The sequence below is a fragment of the Mytilus edulis genome, chromosome 3, assembly GCF_963676685.1.
Source record: "Mytilus edulis chromosome 3, xbMytEdul2.2, whole genome shotgun sequence".
NCBI lineage: Eukaryota > Metazoa > Mollusca > Bivalvia > Mytilida > Mytilidae > Mytilus > Mytilus edulis.
Window position 1 is genome coordinate 93,466,010 of NC_092346.1, and position 22,889 is coordinate 93,488,898.

The window sequence follows — 22,889 nt, forward strand, 5'->3', positions numbered from 1 at the left end:
AGAAGGGCACAATTGGTTCCCATCCGATAGTTTGTTGAAAAACACGTCCTCCAAACGTAACAAATATGTTGTCAATCAAGAAATCAAGCATCTTGATAATGTCAGTTTCAGGGAATTTTTTGTTTGAATAAGTGTGATCCTTTTCAAAGTAGGATTTATACCCCCTAAGACAAGATACTTGTATCTTCATTTGTCATTCTTTTATTATGAAACGAAGCAATACCAACTCTTTCAATTTGTCTATTAGTTTGGAATGGGGAATAGTTTTGTAAAAGAGGGACGAAAGATACCAAAGGGACAGTCAAACTCATAAATCTAAAACAAACTGACAACGCCATGGCTAAAAATGAAAAAGACAAACAGAAAAACAATAGTACACATAACACAACATAGAAAACTAAAGAATAAACAACAAGAACCCCACCAAAAACTAGGGGTGATCTCAGGTGCTCCGGAAGGGTAAGCAGATCTACTTGGAAAGTAGAAAAGTCAAATGTTTTGATATTATTGCAAGAGTCTTTGATTGTACAAATGTATGTACTCTAAAGGATCTGTGGATTGTTTTAGTAACCTCATCTGATTCAAGCCACCTCTACAATAGGCAGTTTCACAATAACTTTGGAGTACGGCTTTGATCGCTGATAAAATAGGTGTTAATAATTTAGAAAGAGGTGTCGTGGAGCACTTGGAAGACCTAGCATATTTGTCATGGAGGTAGGACAAGTGTTTTGCAACATTTGTGTCTTTACAGATTGACGTAGCATGGGCATTGATAAACCCATTCTGTTTCTCATTTCTGAGTTGAATCAATGACCTCACAGCGTTAATCAATTATGAAAGAGTATCTACGTCTTCGTTCTCGCGCTTAGCCCATAATCCTCAACTGAATGCATCAGTATTTTGAATTTGTATTTCCAATTAATGGATTTATGCTCACGATATTTCGGACCTTTGGATAACACAATTCAGAGGGAAGTGTTGTTGACAATGTTGAGGTCACCGGTAATAACGTGGCTAGCCGGATTGATTAATACAGTATTGTATTGTTTTTAACACAATAATATGTTTCCGATATACGTGAACAATTTATGCTACAGGAAACCACCAGCAAAGTTTTTTTATGCTGCGTTCACACGTCATTCGAATTCCATTCTAATTTGAATAAGTTTAATTCGCATTCGAAACGTTTTACATCCAACCGTAAATTCTTATTCAAATTGCAATGTGCGTAAAATACGCTTAACTGTCCGAACGACGTTAACTTTTAATTCGTATTACCAAAACTCTATTTCTAATGCAAATTAGCCAATTCAAATCAATTCGAATTAAAAAAAGAAGCGTGTGTGAATGCGATTAGCGAATTCGATTCACATCCGGTTCGAATTCAATTGAATTAAATGTACGTTTGAACAAGGCACTAATCAAGTAAAACGGTTGTCCAAAAGATACACTTTGTGATACATTAATACGAACAAATGGGATAATACATAGTCTAAAAACAAATACAAATTCAAGCAATGTTTGTATAGACAAAAGTCAAATAAACGTTGATTATTGAATCATCATTATAAGTAATTTATATTTTTATGGCAATTTGGGAATCTGGATAAAGCAAGGTAGCATTTGTAAAGACAACAGGCAGCTACCGATTTTCACAAATAAAATGACGTAATGAAGTCGTTACTGCTATCATTGCATCACCCTCTATGCGAATGTCACCAGAACACAATCGGTAAAACAAAATATGAAACAAGTTCCATAGTATCTTTTAAGATTTAATAGCGTGAAAACATGTCGCAAGTGTGTTTAGACACAGACGCATCTAATCGACGCCAATGATTCTTTCTCATATTTAAGTCGGAGCAGTTTTTCTGTTTTCACGTTGGTCATATATTTAAGGTAGATCATAAGTAAATGTTTTTTTAGACAGATTTTTTTTATAATTTGCCAAAATGAAGATTTTAATATACTTTTTTTTTTTTAAATATAATTAAAAGAATGGGTCACCGTGCTATTTTTTATGCTATGAGTCGTTGAAAATTGCCTAAATTTGGTTAGTTTGTTCATGAAAAAACACATAAGAGTGCATACAAATTTTTCTATGAGATAAAATTTTGAAATAAATTGTGAGAAGATAGGTTTCATAATATGTTTTAAGAAAATAAAAAGAAAACATGGTGTCATCGAACTTGTTTTCTTTCCAGAAGTAAAAATACAAAATTTCGCTATTAGCCCAGTATAAATTTTGTACTAAAATAGTTATCTCCCCTTAAAGGGCTCATTTGAAAAAAAAAAAAGATTTTTAGAACCAAAAAAAATATTATTTGTTAAAATATTTTGAATAATACAATAAATTAACAAGTTGTCCTTAAATAACAGTCAAACCATTAAATTGTATATCTGTTTCCAAATTTGCTGAGTTGGGCAAATAACTAGACCGATTTTGTACTGTGATTGTACAACCCAAGATGGCGGTATACCATGAATCTACCTTAAGTTTGCAGTCGTCCATCAGTGTCAATATCGAGAAAAAAATATCATGCATATAAGGCAAACTTCTTATTCCGCTTAATCTGAAGATAAGTTGAAAGTCATATCAATTCCTGGACTATTAAAATTGAATTAGATATAAGTAGAAACCCCACATTTATTGGACTCCGGTTGAGGCATTTTTCGATCACTTTTAGAATATTAATAATTACCGAGTAATCAGAGGAATCAATATTCGAAAATAACCTATTGTCTGCAATATAACTTATATCCTCATTGTTGTTATGCAGGTTTATTCCAGTAGGAGGTTCAATGACAGTTTCAGTCTGGAAAGTAAAATAAACATTCATATCAGTTTAGAGAAAGGCTAAATTTGAAGGTTCGATAAAAGTTATGATAATAAACAAATTGGAAGATATGTTAAGATTCATTCCAGGTTATGATTGCGACTAAGTTTTCATTCTATAAATCCTATATGTATTTTGTGTTTTTCATAGTAACTCGTTTTGGTATTTCGTATATTTATCTGTCAACGGAATGTAACTTATATAGGTAATTTGTTTGGACGTTTATTTTGATTTTGCATTTATGTAAAGAATTTGTCACTGATTTTATAGTGTGGGTGTTTCCATATTTAAATGGCATATACGTGATCTTGTCGCTGTGCTGAAGACCCATGTTTTCTGCTCATTCATCAGGTTGTTGTCTCTTAAAAACACTCCCCGTTTGACCTCTCAATTTTATTGATATCAATAAAAAAGTCCTTACCTATGCACTATGGTATTCTTAAAAAAAGTTTCCTACTGATTGAATATCTTAATTTCTCAGTGGTTTTGTGAATGAAAGATGATGAATCAGCATCCGTAATTGTACTTATTCAATATCACATCATCATTAACATTTTTTTGAAAATAATTACCGAGTAATGGCTGTTTCTTCCAGAGGAATAAATATTCGGAAATAACCTATTGTCTGCAATACAAGTTATATCCTCATTGTTGTTAGGCAGGTTTATTCCAGTAGGAGGTTCAATGACAGTTTCCTTCTGTTAAGTAAAATAAACATTCAACACATTTTAGAGAAAGGCCAATTTTGAAGGTACGATAAAAGTTATGACAATAAAGGAATTGGAAGATATGTTTTAGAATCATTCCAGGTTCTGATTGTGACCACGTTTTCATTCTATATATCCTATATATGTTTTGTCGTTTTCATAGCAACTAATTCTGGTATTTCGTATATTTATTTGTTAGCGGAATGCAACTTATATGGGTAATTTGTTTGGACGTTTATTTTGAAATTGACACTGATTTTTTAGTGTAAGTATTTTATATACGTGATCTTCTCGCTGCGCTGAAGACCCATTGGCTGTTTTGGACTGTTTTTCTGCTTATTAACCAGGTTGTTGTCTCTTTTAAAAAATCCCCGTTTCGACTCTCAATTTTATTGATGTCAATAGAAAAGTCCTCACGTATGAACTATGATATTCTTATCTAAATTTCTCAGTGACTTTGTGAGTGACAAATCAGCATACCTACATTGTACTTATTCAATACCACATCAACATTAACATTTGTTTATGTATGTTGCTACTTGATATCACTTTTCAAATGTAAAGGGCATAGCATGCAAAGCATGGCATGGTATAAATATGTAATCACTTGGTATAGCTACTATTCTCCAACATAATAGCTAAACAACAATAAGGAGTGAAATTGTTTGGCTTGTAAACTTATTTGAAGATCGTGTCATGCTGATCATTTTGCTTTTTCAAATTTAATGTTGAATGTCCCTCTGGTATCTTTCGCTCCTCCTTAAATCTATCTCTTATAGTTTTTTTTAGTCTTATTCAAAGAACACAAAAGATGATATTTAAAGGGCAATAACTCCAATAAGTAGTTATATTACGATTGTAGCATTTCAACTCAATTGTAGATCTTTTCTTGTTGATGTAAAATTGCCCTCTTTATGTCTTTTTACAATTTTCAAGATAATAGGTAAAAATAAAAATAAAATGTGCATTTGATGGTAACCCCGAGAAGAAAATGACTGACAGTTTTGGCGTACATATACAGTATGTAGATCTCATCATTTTGAACATAGATATTGGAAGATGTGGTATGAGACAACTCTCCATCCAAGTACAATTTTCTCAATGTATAGTGGGTTTATAAATTAAAGACAAAACTAACATTTTACCCCTTTGTTATATTTGTAGACATGTCGATTGCAAAGCGAGGTCATTGAACACATTTGTAAAACCACATACCCTTTTGATGATTGTGGCCAAGTTCGTTAAATTTGGCACATTAACCACAGAGAAGATGATCTTTGAAAAAATCAACGGACGATAGACGATGACAGACGACGTAAGACAAGTTAGTGATTGGAAAAGCTCACATTGCTCTTTCGTGCTAAGTGAGATTTTAAGAACACAACAAAGTCTTAGTGTATGTATTTTATAATTTACTCACACTTAGACTATAAAGAATAGGTGTCCATTTTTCACTATCTCGCCTAAGGAATTTCCATTCAGTCTATTAATATAGCAAAGTAAAGATATATATTTATCATGGTCTTTATTTATTGATATTTCAAAACATTACAAATCAAGACATATGCTAAGTAAATGTCTGAGAAAAAAACATATCAAGATAACTGTTAGAAAAGATACAAAAATTGTAATTGTAATTCACGTCAATCATTTGATTATTTACCTATATTACTACATTGAGAAAATATTCTTAAATTTAACTACAGAAAATCAAATATTTCTGTTATATAATTATTTTAACATACTGGCGATACTCACCTTTCGTGGTTGATACTGCTGTTCACCAATAGGGGTTCGGAATGTAGGTATATTCTGAAATAATATTTTTTACACCATTTAATGTACAGAAGACAACTAAGAATACATACATGGCTGCCTATGAGAAAGCACGATAAAGCCACTCTTATCGAATTTTGTCTAATGCTTAGTTCGTTTCTGTGTGTGTTACATTTTAATGTTGTGTCGTCTTTCTCTTGTATTGAATGCGTTTCCCTCGGTTTTGGTTTATGAACCGGATATTTTTTTCTATCGATTTATGAGTTTGAACATCGGTATACTACTGTTGCCTTTATTTGCTCCTATGTATTGAAAAAATAAATACGATGAAATGTAATGTCTATCTAGTGAACACATTTGGATTTAAAAAAAACGTGTATTATATACCGATTTTCAGTTTTTAAACGTTATCATGAATATTGAAATCAAACGCCTGTCTATCTTTTAATGTCAAACTGCATGAACTGCCTCATTCACTTAATCATTATTTAGGAGCATAGGACTAACACGAAAAAATATTTTTCTTCAAGACGGCTTATTGCAAGAAAATGAATGTTGGTGAAATATCTTAATTGGTAAGGTCATGAATTATATCTTGTTTTGGACAAAATATCTGTAGATGGTAATTTTTCTGTGTCGTGTCCTGTGTACTGTTGTTTGTCTGTTTGTCTTTTTCATTTTTAGCCATGGCGTTGTCAGTTTATTTTTGATTTATGAGTTTGACTGTCCCTGTGGTATCTTTCGTCCCTCTTTTAATTCAAATATATCCCCTTAACAGATTTTTGATTGGTGTTAAAGGCTCCTTTCAGCATTTTTGGTTGTATCTTGGCGGTCAGTTTGTATTGATATAATGATAGAGGAAGCCGTTGTGCTTGAGGAGAACCATCGTTCCTCGGCAGGAAAAACATATCAGTGATGATTTCACAGGGACATCATAATTGTCAAAATATATCATCCTATATTTAAACCACAAAACAAATATCACTTAAAAAAATTAAATTCGAATATTACTTTCTGGTCAGTAAATGGACAAGATAAAAAAATCTCAAACCTCTCCTCTAACACATGATAGTTGTCATTGTATCATATTCATGATTACTCTCAAAACATTAATTCAAACTCATTTTCTGTTGATCCTAGTAAAATTTCGATTTATTTCGACTTCATGAAATCCTATTAATCCAATGTATAATTCGACATGGTATATGTATTTACTTTTGTATAATACATCAATTTTCAAGATGTATGAAAATTAAAATACTCACAAAAGGAAAATGCCTAAAATTAATTTAATAGACACGATGAGAGGAACGTTAATAATTCAGTACCAACAATATCAATCATATACCTGACGTGCGTTTCTTCTATATAACTCTCAAAATTAAGATTCATTTGGAGTAATTTATAAATCGTTGTTGGCTTAATGCATGTGACAAATGGAGGATAAGGCATATCTTTGTATAACTTTTTACAATACTTTGAGAACTTTTTAAACTAACATGTTCGTTCTTAGGTACGTGTACATCAGGTCTCATTTAAATTTCTTTGATCTTATGTTAGTCACAGTGTGAATGTAAAAGAAATTGAATTTGCAATTACAAACAAAGAAAAGTTTGCTTAAAACTGCTTCAAAAATTAAACAGGAATCTTTTTTAAATCTTTAAGTGATTTTTTTTGTGTCCAACGCGTTTCGTAAAATTTATATATTTTCCCCATTTCTGGCAAACAGCATTTTTTAGAATAAGATTAATTACCTTACTTACAACACAATACCGTAATCCCAGTCATCTTCTAACATATTTCATATGCGATATGCATCAAAGTCTAAGAACAGTATTTGTTTACAAGTGTATAACACTTTAGGCACATACAAACGAATTTAGAACAAGTGAAAGAATGTAGGATTTTTGTGTTTGTAATTTTTTTAAATTTAATACCCATTTCTGTTTAGTTTTAGTGTCCTACGCGTTTAGTGAAGTTTGTTATATTGTTTCTGAATTCTGGCAAAAATAATTAATTAAACTTATTACACAAGTTGCAATAAAATACTGGTATTTTGTAGTACCCCTTTTACCCATATAATATGCCAAACTAATCTCCACTAAAGTCTTACGTTACCAATTGTCTTGCAATTAAAGACAAAAACAGTATTAGAAAATAAAAATAATTGAGATAAGAATTAGTATGATCGAGACTAAATCATACTTACACCGAACTTATTTGCTACCCCCATTCATAAGTATTTTGTACGTTCACTCATACTTCCCTTGATGCACCGAGGAACATTAAAGAAATTTTATTAACAGCTATATTGTGTTCTGAAGACAGAGACAGGCCTTGTTGATATTTTCATCACAATACCCACTAAATCGTGTTGACACAAAGTCAATTATATGCAATTATCCTAAAATCAATTGAACTCTCAAGTTACTGAAGTCATGGAATCCAATGATCCATACAAAATAAGGCATATTTCATTTGTTGAAGAAGTTAAATGTTGCATAAAATATTACAAAAAGAACACTTTACCGTTTTGCTTATATTACTTGTAAAGAATAACATAAGAGGCTTTTAATACCCCCGTAAATCCCAACAAACAAAATACGTGTAAAAGATTTTTAATTTGCAAATAGATTATTAATTCCTAGATGAATATCTTTCGGTAAATACATGTACATTTGTTTATTTTTACACATAGCAGTTTAAATCAATTGAAATGATAAATGCAGGTTAATGAAATGTCAGAAGTGTCAAATTTGAATATCAGTCGTTAAATTTAGTTGCCTAGAGAAATCGAATTTGGTAAACAACAGTATTAATTACCGAGTGTAAACTATCTTCTGGAATTGCGTCAATCGATCCACTATCTGCACATCCATGATTGTCGTGCCCTTTTTCCTCACAATAATTATCTTCAATTTCGTTTTTAGTCTATAATTCAAAATATTTGTTTTAAATACTTGGACTGAAAGGCATGGGATAACTTACATGAGAGATACGATTAAATAGAAAATGCGCCAAAGTTATTTTCTCTAGAAAAAGACATACGATAGGTACACCACTTGTTTTTACGAACAATTAGTTTTAAAAGTATAAATGTGATTTTATGAACTTGAGTTTCGTATACAAAATTTATTAATTTGTCAATCAACGGTTGTTCAAGCCCAGTAGCAGTAGTAACACACAATGGAGATAACTTCTAACCTCTCATCAAATATGTCAGAATCTGTCAGGAAAACGGTTCTAGGACAGTATGTAGAACTGTCATCCTGACACCTTTTAGACAGTTCTAGCTAGAACAGTTCTAAACAAGAACTGATTTGGTCAGTTCTATCTAGAAATGATTTGTTCAGTTCTACCTAGAACAATTTTAGACAGTTCTGCTGACAGTTCTACGGTTAAAACTGATTTAAACAGTTCTGCTGACAGTTCTACGACTAGAACTGATTTGGACAGAACAGTTTCAGACAGTTCTACCTAAAACTGATTCTGACAGTTATAATAAGAACAATTCTCGGATAGAACTGTTCTAGGTAGAACTATTCTAGGTAGAACTGTTTTATACCAGTTTATAACAGTTCATTGACAGATTATCCTGACAGTTCTAATGAGAGGCTAGAAGTGATATCCACTGTATTAAAAGCTAACACCAATTGTTTTGGAATATCTTCAAGTAGTTAGACCCTTATCTGTAAAACGCAAATAAATATGAACATTTGAAAGCTTAGGATCAAAGTCCTAAGATAGAATGCAAAACGAAAGATTAGTAATGTTATTCGCGAGGAATAACATAAGAGATTATTATTCAAGTCTTCAACCGTAAATCATAACAAACTTTATAAATGTATACGCTTTTCATATTCCACACAATAACTGGTTTACCGAGTTTAAACTGTCCCCTGGAATAGTTTGATCCGATTCACCATCTGCATTACCAGCCTTACTAAGCCCTCTTCCTTCATTCTGAGTGTTGTTATGCAAACTAGTTCGATTACTGGCTTTAATTTCTTCTCCAGTCTATAGATCAAAGTTGTTTTGTATAAATACGACTTATAAATGCATAGCAATATTTGAGAAGTGACCTACATCAGCTTAACAACAGGCTTTGGAACGAGGAAAAGTATTTAATTCGATAGCTTAAAATAAAATAGTTCTAAAATAGATTAATAAAAAGCTTTTACTTTGCCTGGACATTTTAAGAAAGCGCTGGCTTCAAAATAATAAATGTAACACACATTTACATTAAAATAAATTTTTTCTCAGAAAAAATTTAATCAAAATTTGAATGAAAATAGTATGCACTTTCCATCCTCGCTTATTTTAAAATTAATTATAAAATGATGAAAATAAGTTAAAATATGTTTTAAGATTACCTTAAATTGATATCAAAATATATTGCAAACAATAGCTTACTTTTGGTAATAGGGAATTCTCATACGGCCCGCTATGATGACTAGCAGTCAAACAATTATTACAACTTTCTTCCTGTAAAAATCCAAATGTTTATTGTAATACAATTATAATAGTTTATCTATATGTTTCAGTGGTTGCATATTATATTTGAGAATATGAATGATTCAGAATACTATCGTATGAATATGAAAACCTTCTATATCCATAACTGTATCTTAAAAATAAGAAGATGTGGTATGTGTGCCAATGAGACAACTCTCCATCCAAGTCACAATGTACAAGCAGTAAACCGTTATAAGTCAAAGAAGGCCTTCAATGTGTAGGCCCTGCTCACATCGAACAGCAAGCTATAAAGGGTCCCACTTGATATTAATCGAAAGTTGTATTAGCTACTGTTTTAACGGATTGTCGTTCTTATAACGATAAGACGTATTTTTACCCCAGAGAACATAAATTCTTAGTTGAAATGACTCATATTTTATCATTTATGCGTTTTGTATTGGATCGCCAATTGTAACATATGAGCAATGTTTTCGTTAGGTTAACATTAGGACTGAGATAGAAAAATATCTCCATAACCCAACTGAGTAGTCCCGATTGTATTTACATCTAAGAAGAGCAACCCCTACAAAAATGACCCTAGTCTTAATTTTCAAATTGCAGGCAGATGCATATATATACTTTAATTTACACAATTTCATTTTAACTTTTGTATATGTTGTGCTGGCATAAACAAACTCATCATAGATACCAGGACTGAAATTTAAAAGATTCCCCTCACTATGAATATACCATTGTGTTATGATTTTCATTATAAGTATGGCAAATTCTTAATAAAACAAAATTACTACCGTCTTAAATTAGTATGGAGCTTTAATTATTTTTTTTGTGTATTTAATGATACGCTTTCAAATAGCCCAAGTTGAAGGTCACTCTAAAACATTTAATACATATACTTCGCTTATAGGAGAACGACTCTTTCTTTTCTGTAGGGATAAGAGAAAATCATGTAAATTCTATGTAGTTATTTCTTTTACAAGCTATGTAACTTTAAGTGACACTTTTTATAAAGAGAGGTGAGATGTTTAGCTAGCTATAACACAAGGTTTAATCTATAATTTTTCACATTAAAAAATGCCTGTAACAGGTCAGGAATGTGACAGTAATGATAAATGCGTTTGATGTGTTGGAGCTTTGGATTTTGCCATTTGATTAGGGACTTTTCATTTTGAATTTTCCTCGGAGTTCAGCATTTGTATAATTTTACTTCTGTGGAGATTAAGAAATCTTCACTTTTTCGAAACTTTACACTGTAATTGTAAAGTCCAAACCAAAAATGACTAAGTTGGATGCGAAATATATACCGAACTACTTGTTGTTGCATTGTGAGCCATTAATGTCATTTCATACATTTGTACCTCAGTCATTGTAATCAGGAGTTCGGTATTTTTGTGACTTTACGTTTTTTTTACGGAAATGTGCATTGAAATGCCGTCATTGAGTTAACGTGGCCTGATTCGAGGTTTCAAACATTGTTCTTTATTTTTTGCGTACAGAACTATTTTTTTATGTCGAATATTAACTCCATATCTGTATACTTCCTCATTTATAAATGGAAATATTTCGTGCCAGAGATAACTACATGTAGTTCTGTAGATGCATCTTTCGACAAAATCGCTATTAAAACTGCGTATTTATAGACCGTTCAAATAAGAAATAAAGCAGAAAAACTGCACCCTACTTTTACAAAGTTTTGATAAGCAGGTTCCAAAAACAAACCCAACGTTTTACTGAAGTTTTATAATGTAGGCTATAATGTTTTGTTGGTATGGGCATGGAACATTCAGTGAACGCGCGTATCATTCCTTACAGTTTATTAAAATATAAGATGGAAACATGAACCAAATTTGAAATGCAGCAATTTTATAATTAATGAAACACTTGCCTGACACTGACTGCAACATTGACTGTCTGTACTTTTAACACTACTTTCAATTGAGTTTGATAGCTGATTTTTTACTTTAACAGACTCAAAGCAAGTATATGATTTATCTGATCCAGTACTATCTTTACTGTCTGTACTGATTGTGCTTCTGCCAATTCTTGCAAAATAAAATGAAAATCATTTAAATATTATATTATATTTGTTCTAGGAAGTCAGAAAAATGTTATAACCAGTAAAATTTGATCTTACTTTTTTTGTTTTTAAATTGCTCTAGTGTATTGATACTTAAAAAATTACCTTGCGGATAATTCAAAAAGGAAAGTCACTAATCAAATAACAAAAATAAAAGATAAAAACACACCAAACGAACAGTACAGGACTGGGTTGCACAAAGGTCTTTTAAATTTAAACGTGGTTTAAAGTTAAACAGTACTTAAAATTAGAATTCTCAATTAGTTAAAGAAGACTTTAAAAACCGTTGCACAAAGCGTATTTAGTGCCACGTTTAACTAAATGTAAATTAAAATGATAATTCGTACTTAAACCATGTTTCATATGTAAAAAATGGTGGATTTAACCTGGTTTTATAGCTAGATACACCTCTCAATTGTATGACAGTAGTATACAATTCCAATATATTGACCATAATGAGTGAACAAAACAAACAAATATAAAAGGTAAAAATGTCAAAAATAAGGATACAGCTGTCAACGTTGTGTTATCATCACATGCAAGAAAAAAATACAAAAGGCACACGGACAAATAAACAAAGGCAAAAACGAAAGACAAGAATACAGAAATTATCATAGAAAAATAGCACAATTACGGGATGTATAAGTACAGAGGCAAGTCATATGTAACAAGAAACATAAATAGGTATACAGGAAAATCATATTATCAACAATAAAAGACAAGAATAAAAAAAAAACAACTAAAAAGTAATATTCATAAAGACAAATAAAAGAAAAATATAACACGCTATTTCTATGATAAACAACGTCAGTGTACCTATAATCTGAACTTCAAGACCATAATTTATTATTTGTGAAGTTATACGGAATTTTAATAAAACAAGGTCTTAGTACTTCCGATGAACTTTTTGTTAGAAACTTCAGAGGTTCATCAACTTTCTGCTCAGACACTGGTGACGTTTACCAAAGTTTTATTGTTGCTGCATGCTCTTGAATAGTGAATAAGTTGAAAATTTATATCCCATATGCACGTGAAGTTGATATGTTGCTACTAAGGTGGTAAAATTGATGATTTCAAAATCGTCTCATTTGTCATAAATTTGGGCAATGAGATGAGCCTGTATGTCAAATTCGAGGTGTAAGTCTATTGTTTCTTTAATTTCTAGTTCTGGGGTATATATTGATGAAACTCTATCAGAGAAGTTTGTATTGTTAATTGAAAGAGCATCATCAATCTATATGTAGGACTCAAATCTATAGTGGGTTCCAAATCTATGGCAGATTCCTAATCTATGGCAGATTTTTTTACAATCCTAATCTATGGCACTTTGTGAAATAAACATTTCATAATGGTCAACCAAAATGAAATGTAAGTGATGAATTCATATACCTTGATTGGTTATCAAAGGTACCATGATTATAATTTAATACACAAGACGCGCGCAAGACTCGTCAGTGACGCTCAAATAAAAAAAGTTGTAAAGCCAAACAAATACAAAGTTGAAGAGCATTGAGGACCAAATACGGCTAAGTTAATCTATTCCTGGGATAAGAAAATCCTTAGTTTTTCGAAAAATTAAAATTTTTGTAACAGGAAATTTATTAAAATGACCATATAATTGATATTCATGTCAACACCGAAATGCTGACTACTGGGCTGGTGATACCCATGAAACGTCCACCAGAAGTGGTATCGACCCAATGCAGACTTCAAGATTGAAATGATGTGCCCCGAAAACATCTTCCTTATTTATCGACGATTTACAACTTAATACCCGGTTATTACATTTTTCACTTTATAAACTTTGCCAGCAATAGTCATTACAATATTTTCTATAACTCCTTTCTCTAAATTTTTGGTCCTCAATGCTCTTCTTTTTTTGGCTTTTTAAAAAAAAAATTTATTCGAGCGTCACTGATGAGTCTTCAAAAGACGAAACGCTCGTCTGGCGTAATATGAAATTTTAATCCTGGTATCTATGATGAGTTTATTTTGATAATACAAACGGCCCTTTGAAAGTCGATTGTAGGTTACTATATTCAACCGGACTTTTTATTGGACGTAGATTTTAGGAACGGAGGTCAATATGAGTTAAACAGTTTAAACAATAATAAAAAAAAATCACAACAGATTAACTTTTGTTACATACCACATCGACGTGATTAATGGTGATATTTTAATTATTTTCCTGAATCGCATGGACATTTATTAAATATTCATTTCTAATTATACAAATTCTTAATTTCAATTAAACCTTGAAAAGAGATTTAGAATGACTTACGTTTGAGCATGGTTGACATCTGAAATGAATGAAAAATATTATCGTTGTTTTAAAAACACAAATTTATAGAAAATAGTGTTCATTGATTAAATTATAAAACAATATGTAAAGAGAACATCATTATTTGTACATTCAAAGATAATCGTTTCGTCACCAAAGTAGTATTAAAGTATAAATGTAAGAATTAAGTCCATATTCAGGTCAAATCTGTTTCCAGTTCAATGTTGCGTTGTTATGCCGTGTCATATTTGTTTATCTCAAAATTATTAAGCCAAAAAGTCACCGGGGAAAGATCTTTTGCTGTCCAAGACATCAATGCAAGCTATACTTTATTGTAGTGTAACATGGGTAGGCATAATAATCGTTATTAATTTTACCCGCGCGATAAAATGACACGAATATAATGCTTACTCACTTTAAAACTATAATAAAGTATAGCTTACATCAATTATTTAGATTCTGATTAGGACAATTAAGGTAATTTCTATGTCCGATGTTTATAAGTGTAGAGTGTATTTGTATGCTCCTCCATGAACCTTCTTTTTTTGTTTGTAAACAAGCAAACTGCTGGCAATGTTGTTTTTTTTTAACGTGAGGAGTTTTGAACATGTCGTATCTAGGTCAAATATATCAATTTCGAATTGCAACACATTACAGTCATAATAAATGAATAAGAAACAATATGTGAAGTCTATAATAGTTTGGAAGTGTTTTAGGTTAAAGAAATATATTAAATGCATACGAATTTGATAAAATTCATAATTCTGCAGTAGTCAATATACGCATATTCAAAGAAATTTTATTGGATTTAGAGCATGGGTTTATTCACAAAGCGAAAGAAGCACGTCATATTAGAAAATGACTTTTGCATTAAAGTTAAATCGATGACGGTGACTGCAATTAACAGCCAATACTTAAAAAATTATGGAAATAGGAGCCTACATATTTCTTGCAATAAAAATAAATTGTGAAACAGAAATGTATACGTTTTATATTTCAGTCAGTAATTAGTCTTATTATCTATGTTTCAAACATTTACATCAAAGAAACAGTTTAGGAGTGAGATTATTCAACAAATAAAATATTCATAATATTTGAATATTGAATCATTACATAGTTTTTCAGAAACGATTTGAGGTTGTTCGTCAAATGAGTTACAAACCATTAAGGCTACATGTTCATATAGATTTAAGTTTTCTTATAATCGGGTCATTAGGTTTTTTGTCAATCCAAATTATTTTCTTGAGTTTTTTTTTGTTTTATATAACTTCAGCATAGTAGAATTAAGATTTGATATATTTAAAGGATCGAATAAACAAGAGGCCACACATTTGAGTGCATGGCAGCATAAAATACGGATGTGAATAAAGGACAAATATTTGAGGCTACACAAAGAGCATGATATGTGCGAGGGTCATAATATAACGATAGACAAATTTGGTGGAAGACACGGATTTGAGACTGAACATCAATTTAACGATGGACATAGAATTTTGGTTTGGTGACATAGATTTGAGACTTTAAAGAAACTTGAATTTTACATATGTATATAATTCCAACCATATGGAGAAAAGCCATCATATGTCCAATCTTGAAGGACCCGTTATCAGATCTCCGAGTACCAATGAACTACAGAGGTATAAGTCTATTGTCGTGCACTAGCAAATTGTATAGTTCTTTTATTAATCAACGGCTCGTCAGTCACCTTGATAATAATGATATTCTTGCCGACGAACAAAATGGGTTTAGAAAAAACAGATCGTGTGAAGACCATATATTTACTTTAAATAGTGTTATAAGAAATAATAAATCAGTATTTGTGGCATTCATCGATCTTAAGAAATGCTTTGATTTTATTGACAGGGATATGATGTTATACAAACTTTTGCTGAACAAAATTGATGGGAAGTTATACAACTCTGTCAAAAGTATATACCAAAGTTCTGAGTCCTGTGTTCGTATAAACGGTAAACTAACATCGTGGTTCTGCTGTAAAACTGGTGTGAAACAGGGAGATAATTTATCACCGACATTGTTCTCCATATTTATAAACGATCTTGTACAAGAGATTAATGACCTTAATCTTGGTGTAGACTTACTTGAAACGAAGGTATCATTATTATTGTATGCGGATGATAAAGCGTTAGTTGCAAAGTCGGCTGAGGATCTTCAGTGTATGCTGAATACACTTCACCAATGGTGTAAACGTTGGAGGGTGTTAATCAATACAGATAAATCTAAGTGTATTCATTTCAGAAAACCAAGAACCAAAGAAACTAATTTCGAATTTACAATTGGTAAAAACAAACTGGAGAAGGTTGAAAATTACAAATATTTAGGGATTACATTCAGTCATAACGGAAATTTCAAAACCAATGTCGAAAATTTGTCGAAAGGCGGTGGAAGAGCACTAGGAACAATCATAGCTAAAATTCACAACAATAAAGACTTCGGATTCAATGCCTACGAAAAACTGTATTACTCGTGTGTAGTTCCAATCTTAGATTACGCCTCAAGTGTCTGGGGATACCGAAAATTTCAAACAATAGACAATATTCAAAACCGTACAATACGATATTTTCTTGGTGTTCACCGTTTTGCGCCTACTCTCGCCTTACATGGTGATGTTGGATGGATCCCTAGCCAGTTTCGAAGATGGACAAACATGGTGAGGTATTGGAACAGACTAGTCAAGTTTGAAGATGATCGCATAACGAAGATCGCTTTTAATGCAGACTATAACCGTTGCACCGACAATTGGTGTAGCGAATTGAAGGACATTTTCTGTAAACTTAATCTAGAACATTATTTTGATTCAAAAACAGCTGTTAATTTGAAAACTGTAGAAATGAACATTCAGCAACTTTATTCAAACATATGGAATGACAATATACAACAAGTACCAAAACTTCGTACCTATGTAACTTTCAAATCTGCCTTTAATCAGGAACTGTATATAAAACTAAACTTAACCAAAGTCGAACGCTCGCATTTAGCACAATTCAGGTGTGGAATATTACCTCTGAGGATAGAAACAGGACGATATATAGGTGAAAGACCAGAAGAAAGACTTTGCAAATTTTGCACTGCAGACGTGTCAGAAACTGAAACTCATTTTTTACTAGACTGTACATTCTATTCTGATATACGAGAACATGTTTTTGGTGAACTTTTGTTAACTACTTCCTTTGTTTCTATGAACATTAATGAAAAACTTATTTTTTTAAATATTAGCCATACTCGAAAACTAGCCAAATACATTGTACAGGCATATTCTAATAGACGAAATTTTGTTTACAAATAGCTTAATATCTATATATTTTTATTTTAAAATTAATTAAAGGTTAACTTTCGTCAACAAAAAGATAATTTCATGAATAATTTGTTATTTTGAAGAACGTGATATATTGTTTTAAAATTACTTAATTTCATTTGAGGTGACTTATAGGTCCATTGGGCCGGGTGTATTAATATTTATCATATATTGTATATTTATAATCTGTACATATTTACACATGTCACTATAATAAATAATTTACTTACTATACAACCACAATTGATCCGATACGTACAATAACCAAAAGAATAATTGACACATTATCGACATGGACATTAATTTACTGTTATTGCAATTCTACAATGGCATGGTTTTTTTCTGAAGTTATTAACGTTTTTTTACACTGAATAGATATTCGATTTTAGCTTTTGTATATGTTAGTCTTAAAAACATGATTTATTATACAAATATTGCTTTCGTGAAAAGTCAATATTCAAAATTATTAAATAAGGAAAAGTTATTTTCTTCAAGGTCGATAGGTCTGTCGTTTCTCTTAGATCTGTACTTAGTATTGTTATGCGTTTACTTTTCTACATTGGCTAGAGGTATAGGGGGAGGGTTGAGATCTCACAAACATGTTTAACCCCGCCGCATTTTTGCGCCTGTCCCAAGTCAGGAGCCTCTGGCCTTTGTTAGTCTTGTAATATTTTAGTTTTAGTTTCTTGTGTACAATTTGGATATTAATATGGCGTTCATTATCACTGAACTAGTATATATTTGTTTAGGGGCCAGTTGAAGGACACCTCCGGGTGCGGGAATTTCTCGCTACATTGAAGACCTGTTGGTGACCTTCTGCTGTTGTTTTTTTCTATGGTCGGGTTGTTGTCTCTTTGGCACATTCCCCATTTCCATTCTCAATTTGATTAGTGTCTTTTGCGTTTTTTGTTAACGTTTCTATGTGCCCTCTATCGATCTAATGAGTTGAGCACCTTGAAAATGAATTTTTATAGAGCTGTCTCATTGATAACCATACTTCCTCTTTTTATTTTGATATCTTACGTATATCTTTAAACTTTGTACCGATTATGTGTTTTTTTAAGAAGTGAATGGTGAAACTACCTGAAGACGCCATTTTTTCTCTAGATTTCAGTCGGTCTAGTACATAACGGCAGTCGTATCATATGTCTCATAGTGAAACAGAAGCTGACAAAATGACCTTAAACATAGAAAGAAAGATAATATGGTAAAATAAATACACATGAAAAGTCTTTAATATATCTCTTTTTAATTTCTGACATTATTTGTCTGATTTGAGAAACATACATAAATACGAAGCTTTAGACGCAAATTTACACACTACAGTCATTCAATTCACACAATAAAGTACTAATAATATAAAAGAATAATCCATTTATAGCTTGCTGTTCCGTGTAAGCCAAGGCACCGTGTTGAAGACCTATTGTTGTTAACCTATAATGGTTTTCCTTTTCAAATTGTGACTTCGATGAGGAGCTGTCTCATAGACATTCATACCACAGCTTCTTATATCAATAAATCACGTCAAATTTAATGGTACACCCTATCAAGTTGAAGGCCGTATGGAGACCTATAGTTGCTAATTTCTGTATCATTTGGTCCTTTGTATGAAAATTGTTCAATTGGAAATCACACCACATTTTCTTTTTTATATATAAATTATTCAAAGGGTTTTCTACGTCAAGTATATGTATACTTAATATAATTAAAATCCCCAAGTAATGAATGAACTATTGCAGTTTTTATAACCACTTGTTCAATATTTTACCCGCATACAGATTCTTCAATGTACAATTGAGCATTGAAAAAGGGAAAATGTCTACTAGCAGATCCTGCCATGCCAGCTCCAGACTACATTTAAACTGATTGAAAACTGTTGTCTTCATCATATGAAAATCAAGCAAAATCTCACATTCATTACTTGAATCTGACATTGGTGTCCTGTAATATATAGATGGTATACAATCTTAGTGTTTAAAAAACTTTAAACTATCTCCCGTTATGACATGCAAGAAAACCTCAGTTTGAAATTGAATTATAGGGAAATCCTGGATTGCAGAAATTTATTTATATTCAATATACTCTATTTTGACTTTTGTAACTTTATTCTTAAAGTTGCATTGACGTCATGGAAATCCCCAACTTTTTCTTTATGTAAATAACAAAAGGAGATATTATTTATTTGTATCGCATACAACCTAAGTAAATTAAATGCCATTGAATTGCGCATTTTTAAATAGGTAAAATAAAATATCTTAAAAGCATAATTACAAAAATATATTAAACCTTCGACCAAATCGTACTTTATATTCCGAACTCAAATGAACGTCTTTGAGATAATCTAACACGCAGTACATAGGTTCACCTTTTTTGTTTGTTTGATCTATACTTTTTTTAAAGTATTGTTTTGATTATTATATAACATAACATTTGGCTGAACTTGTGAGTTATTTAAAGCATTCATAATGGTATCAAAAATTTCAAACAATGAAATAATGTTTTCATGACCCCAATTTCACATGCAAAGCTATGATACTGTAAATTATTTTGTTTTTGAGAATTCTTGGGTATTGACAATCCCAAATTGGATTACAATGTCCATTTAATAAACAACATATTATCTGATATTTTAACAGAGAAAAAAATCCAACACTTGAAAAGTTATGTGCGTCTAAAGAGATTTTCTTGATATTCCTTGATCAGGAACGGCCTCAATCTTCAACATTCGAAAACACGGAATGTATATATACCAAGACAAGTTAAGAGGTAATGAAAATGATGGCCCGATTCATGTCAGCTAATAATACATGGGTTAAATGTATCCGTTTCTGTAGGCAAACAAATGAAAAATATAAACTTTCAAAATAATGACTTGTAGGAAAGAGAAAGAGAAATAGTATTTTCATGATGATGAAAGAAATCTCGTCTGATAGACAAAACCAAATTTAAACAGTAATTACACCTATGTATGTATTTAACGGGTAAAAACTATAATCCTACCTTCATGAAACCTGCTCTAGTACTCTTATTCTAGGAAGTAATTAAAGCTATATTTACTCGGTGCAATTGGTCTTAAACTGTTCTAAGTAAAGTTTTGAAATATCATTTATTGTTTTAAATGAGCTATTATATAATTTTTTAACACATCATTTGTTCTTAGCCAGGTAAATTTATTTAAGAGATTATTATTTTATGCATTTCATATAGCGAACTAAATGTTCATTCCCATACAACTTTAAAATTAATAGAAAGATACCTTGGTTTGTATAACAGCAATATTATTTCACTATATCAAGACGTTCTTTTTGAAATAATCCGAATATATTTCTATCCATTTTGGCTCACAACAAACAAGATTTGTATATATAATAAAGAGCATAGATTGAAATCTTTCAAAATTCAATAACCATTTTTTTCGAATAAAAATACGCTTTTTTTCTGATAACTATAAAATGAAATGTTATATTCATTTATCATTTACCATATGTTAAATCAAATACCATTGCATGTTTTTCAATGAGCATACTTTTACTTACATACTGTACTAGTGACCTAATACGGTATACATGGGGTCAGTAAATTCCATATGGGGTGAGAGCAAAGCGCGAATCCCCATATGAAATTTACTGACCCTATATATACCGTATTAAGTGACTAGTGCACTATGTAACGAATTTATCTTACCGACTATCTTAACATGTTGCATTAGTCTAGTGACCTACCATAGTGAGCAAGTCTTCAATACCGTTATCATTAAGAAACTATACTTCCATTGATCATTAAAAAACCAATGCCAACAATAACCACTTGTTAGCTTTAAATTTATTTCAATCATTCATTGTCTGTTAAAACTTTCAAGATTATTTTTCTCAGTACCGGTTTGCTTTTATAAAGGGACGTAACACCTCTACTAACCGTGTATTGGCTCATGAATATATTTGTTAATTAACGCAAATATATTTACTCAATGAAATTTGCTATCTAATAAAAAGTAAACTGCAAAAAATCTTATTATCATTCAAACGAATGTGTTTTGTACTATTTTATTTAACGATCAACGTGCAGTGAAAATGAATTTCTTGACCAATCATATCAACGTGTTCCATAATATGCAAATCATATAAGAATTATCACACATTCGACTTAATCGGTACTATATGCTCAGAACTCAATTAATCAAATTTTAAATCTTAACAATTCACAAGTACACTTTTGAATGATTAAGACTTTTGTATTCATTTTTCAGAACCTATAGATTACACACGGCTGTACTTATTTTTATTGCTGAACTTTCATTAGCCTTAACGATTGTATGAAAAGTTTAAAACTATGACACATTGCTGTCAATGTACATATCTCAAGCTATGCAATAGTAATTTTTTGCCGAGAAATAAGTATTCTAAAGTGATAACCAAGCTGACGAGAAAGATACCAGAATTATCTATTATACTTGATGAGAGCACAGGATACGTGGGTCGATTTCTTTGACGTTCGAAATTAATCAATTAAAGTTACATCGCTGTTGAAGGAATCCTATGTATATACGCCCTATACACTTGATAGAATATTTTGATAAACTACTACGAAAAACAAATAGGAAAGTGAAATATTTTACGAAAGTTTTCTTCGTCATTTACATAGAATTTCATTAGTAATGTATCAATAAATATATAATTGACAGACAAAAGGAAAAGGATGTAAGCTAGAACAGGTCCCATTACAGCTCTCAATAATAATTAAAATTGTATGAATAACAACAACTGAATGACATTACCATTGGTGTATGGTGTTATTTCATCTTCCATCATATTGCAGTATCTTATAATAAAATTAAAAATGGAAATTGGGAATTTGCCAAAGAGACAATTACCTGATCAATAGACAGGAAACAGTTAAAGGCCACCAATTGGTCTTCAATACAGCAAGAAAATCCCGCGCCCTTAGACGGGCATCAAATGTGTGATCTTAGCAATGTTTGGGACCAACATGTCACTTCAGACAGAAGCATGGCAAACAGGGACAGGAATGTTCACACCATACGCAAAGAACAAGAAAAAATGCTGGAAACGCAACATTACAATCAACAAAGGTGTGTTGTTTTATTATAGACAGCCCAGTAGTCAGCATTTTTGTGTTATAAAATCATTCAGGGAATTTGATAGCTAAAATTTCGGTCTCTATTAAAACATTTTTTAAAATTAGGGGGCGATGTGGGTTTAAACTAGTTTAGTAGAAACCTGAACCGTAATCAAATATCTATCAGTGAATATCAGTTTTGGAAATTAATTCAGTCTAAATCTAATAAAAATCAAACAAGTAAAATTTCAAATTTACCGACTGCAAGTTCCATATCCTTCACTTCATGATATATGAGGATGCTTACACTTTAATGTAAGTGTATTTACCTCGAAGAAGATTTCACACA

At 31.3% G+C, this 22,889-nt stretch overlaps 1 protein-coding gene across 1 annotated transcript in view; it reads right to left on the minus strand.

Annotated features, from left to right (window-relative positions):
• The window catches only part of LOC139515510 (uncharacterized), a 30,166-nt gene extending 11,447 nt beyond the window's left edge, over positions 1 to 18,719 (minus strand). Inside the window, exons 1-10 of the mRNA XM_071305085.1 lie at positions 18,548 to 18,719; positions 14,152 to 14,170; positions 11,675 to 11,835; positions 9,734 to 9,801; positions 9,203 to 9,337; positions 8,144 to 8,251; positions 5,303 to 5,356; positions 4,965 to 5,027; positions 3,410 to 3,535; positions 2,703 to 2,816 (exon numbers count right to left, since the gene is read on the minus strand). Of these exons, the coding sequence (XP_071161186.1) occupies positions 2,703 to 2,816; positions 3,410 to 3,535; positions 4,965 to 5,027; positions 5,303 to 5,356; positions 8,144 to 8,251; positions 9,203 to 9,337; positions 9,734 to 9,801; positions 11,675 to 11,835; positions 14,152 to 14,170; positions 18,548 to 18,560 (861 nt within the window). The 5' untranslated portion in view covers positions 18,561 to 18,719. The remainder of the gene's footprint in view (positions 1 to 2,702; positions 2,817 to 3,409; positions 3,536 to 4,964; positions 5,028 to 5,302; positions 5,357 to 8,143; positions 8,252 to 9,202; positions 9,338 to 9,733; positions 9,802 to 11,674; positions 11,836 to 14,151; positions 14,171 to 18,547) is intronic.
• Between the last annotated feature and the right edge of the window lie 4,170 nt (positions 18,720 to 22,889).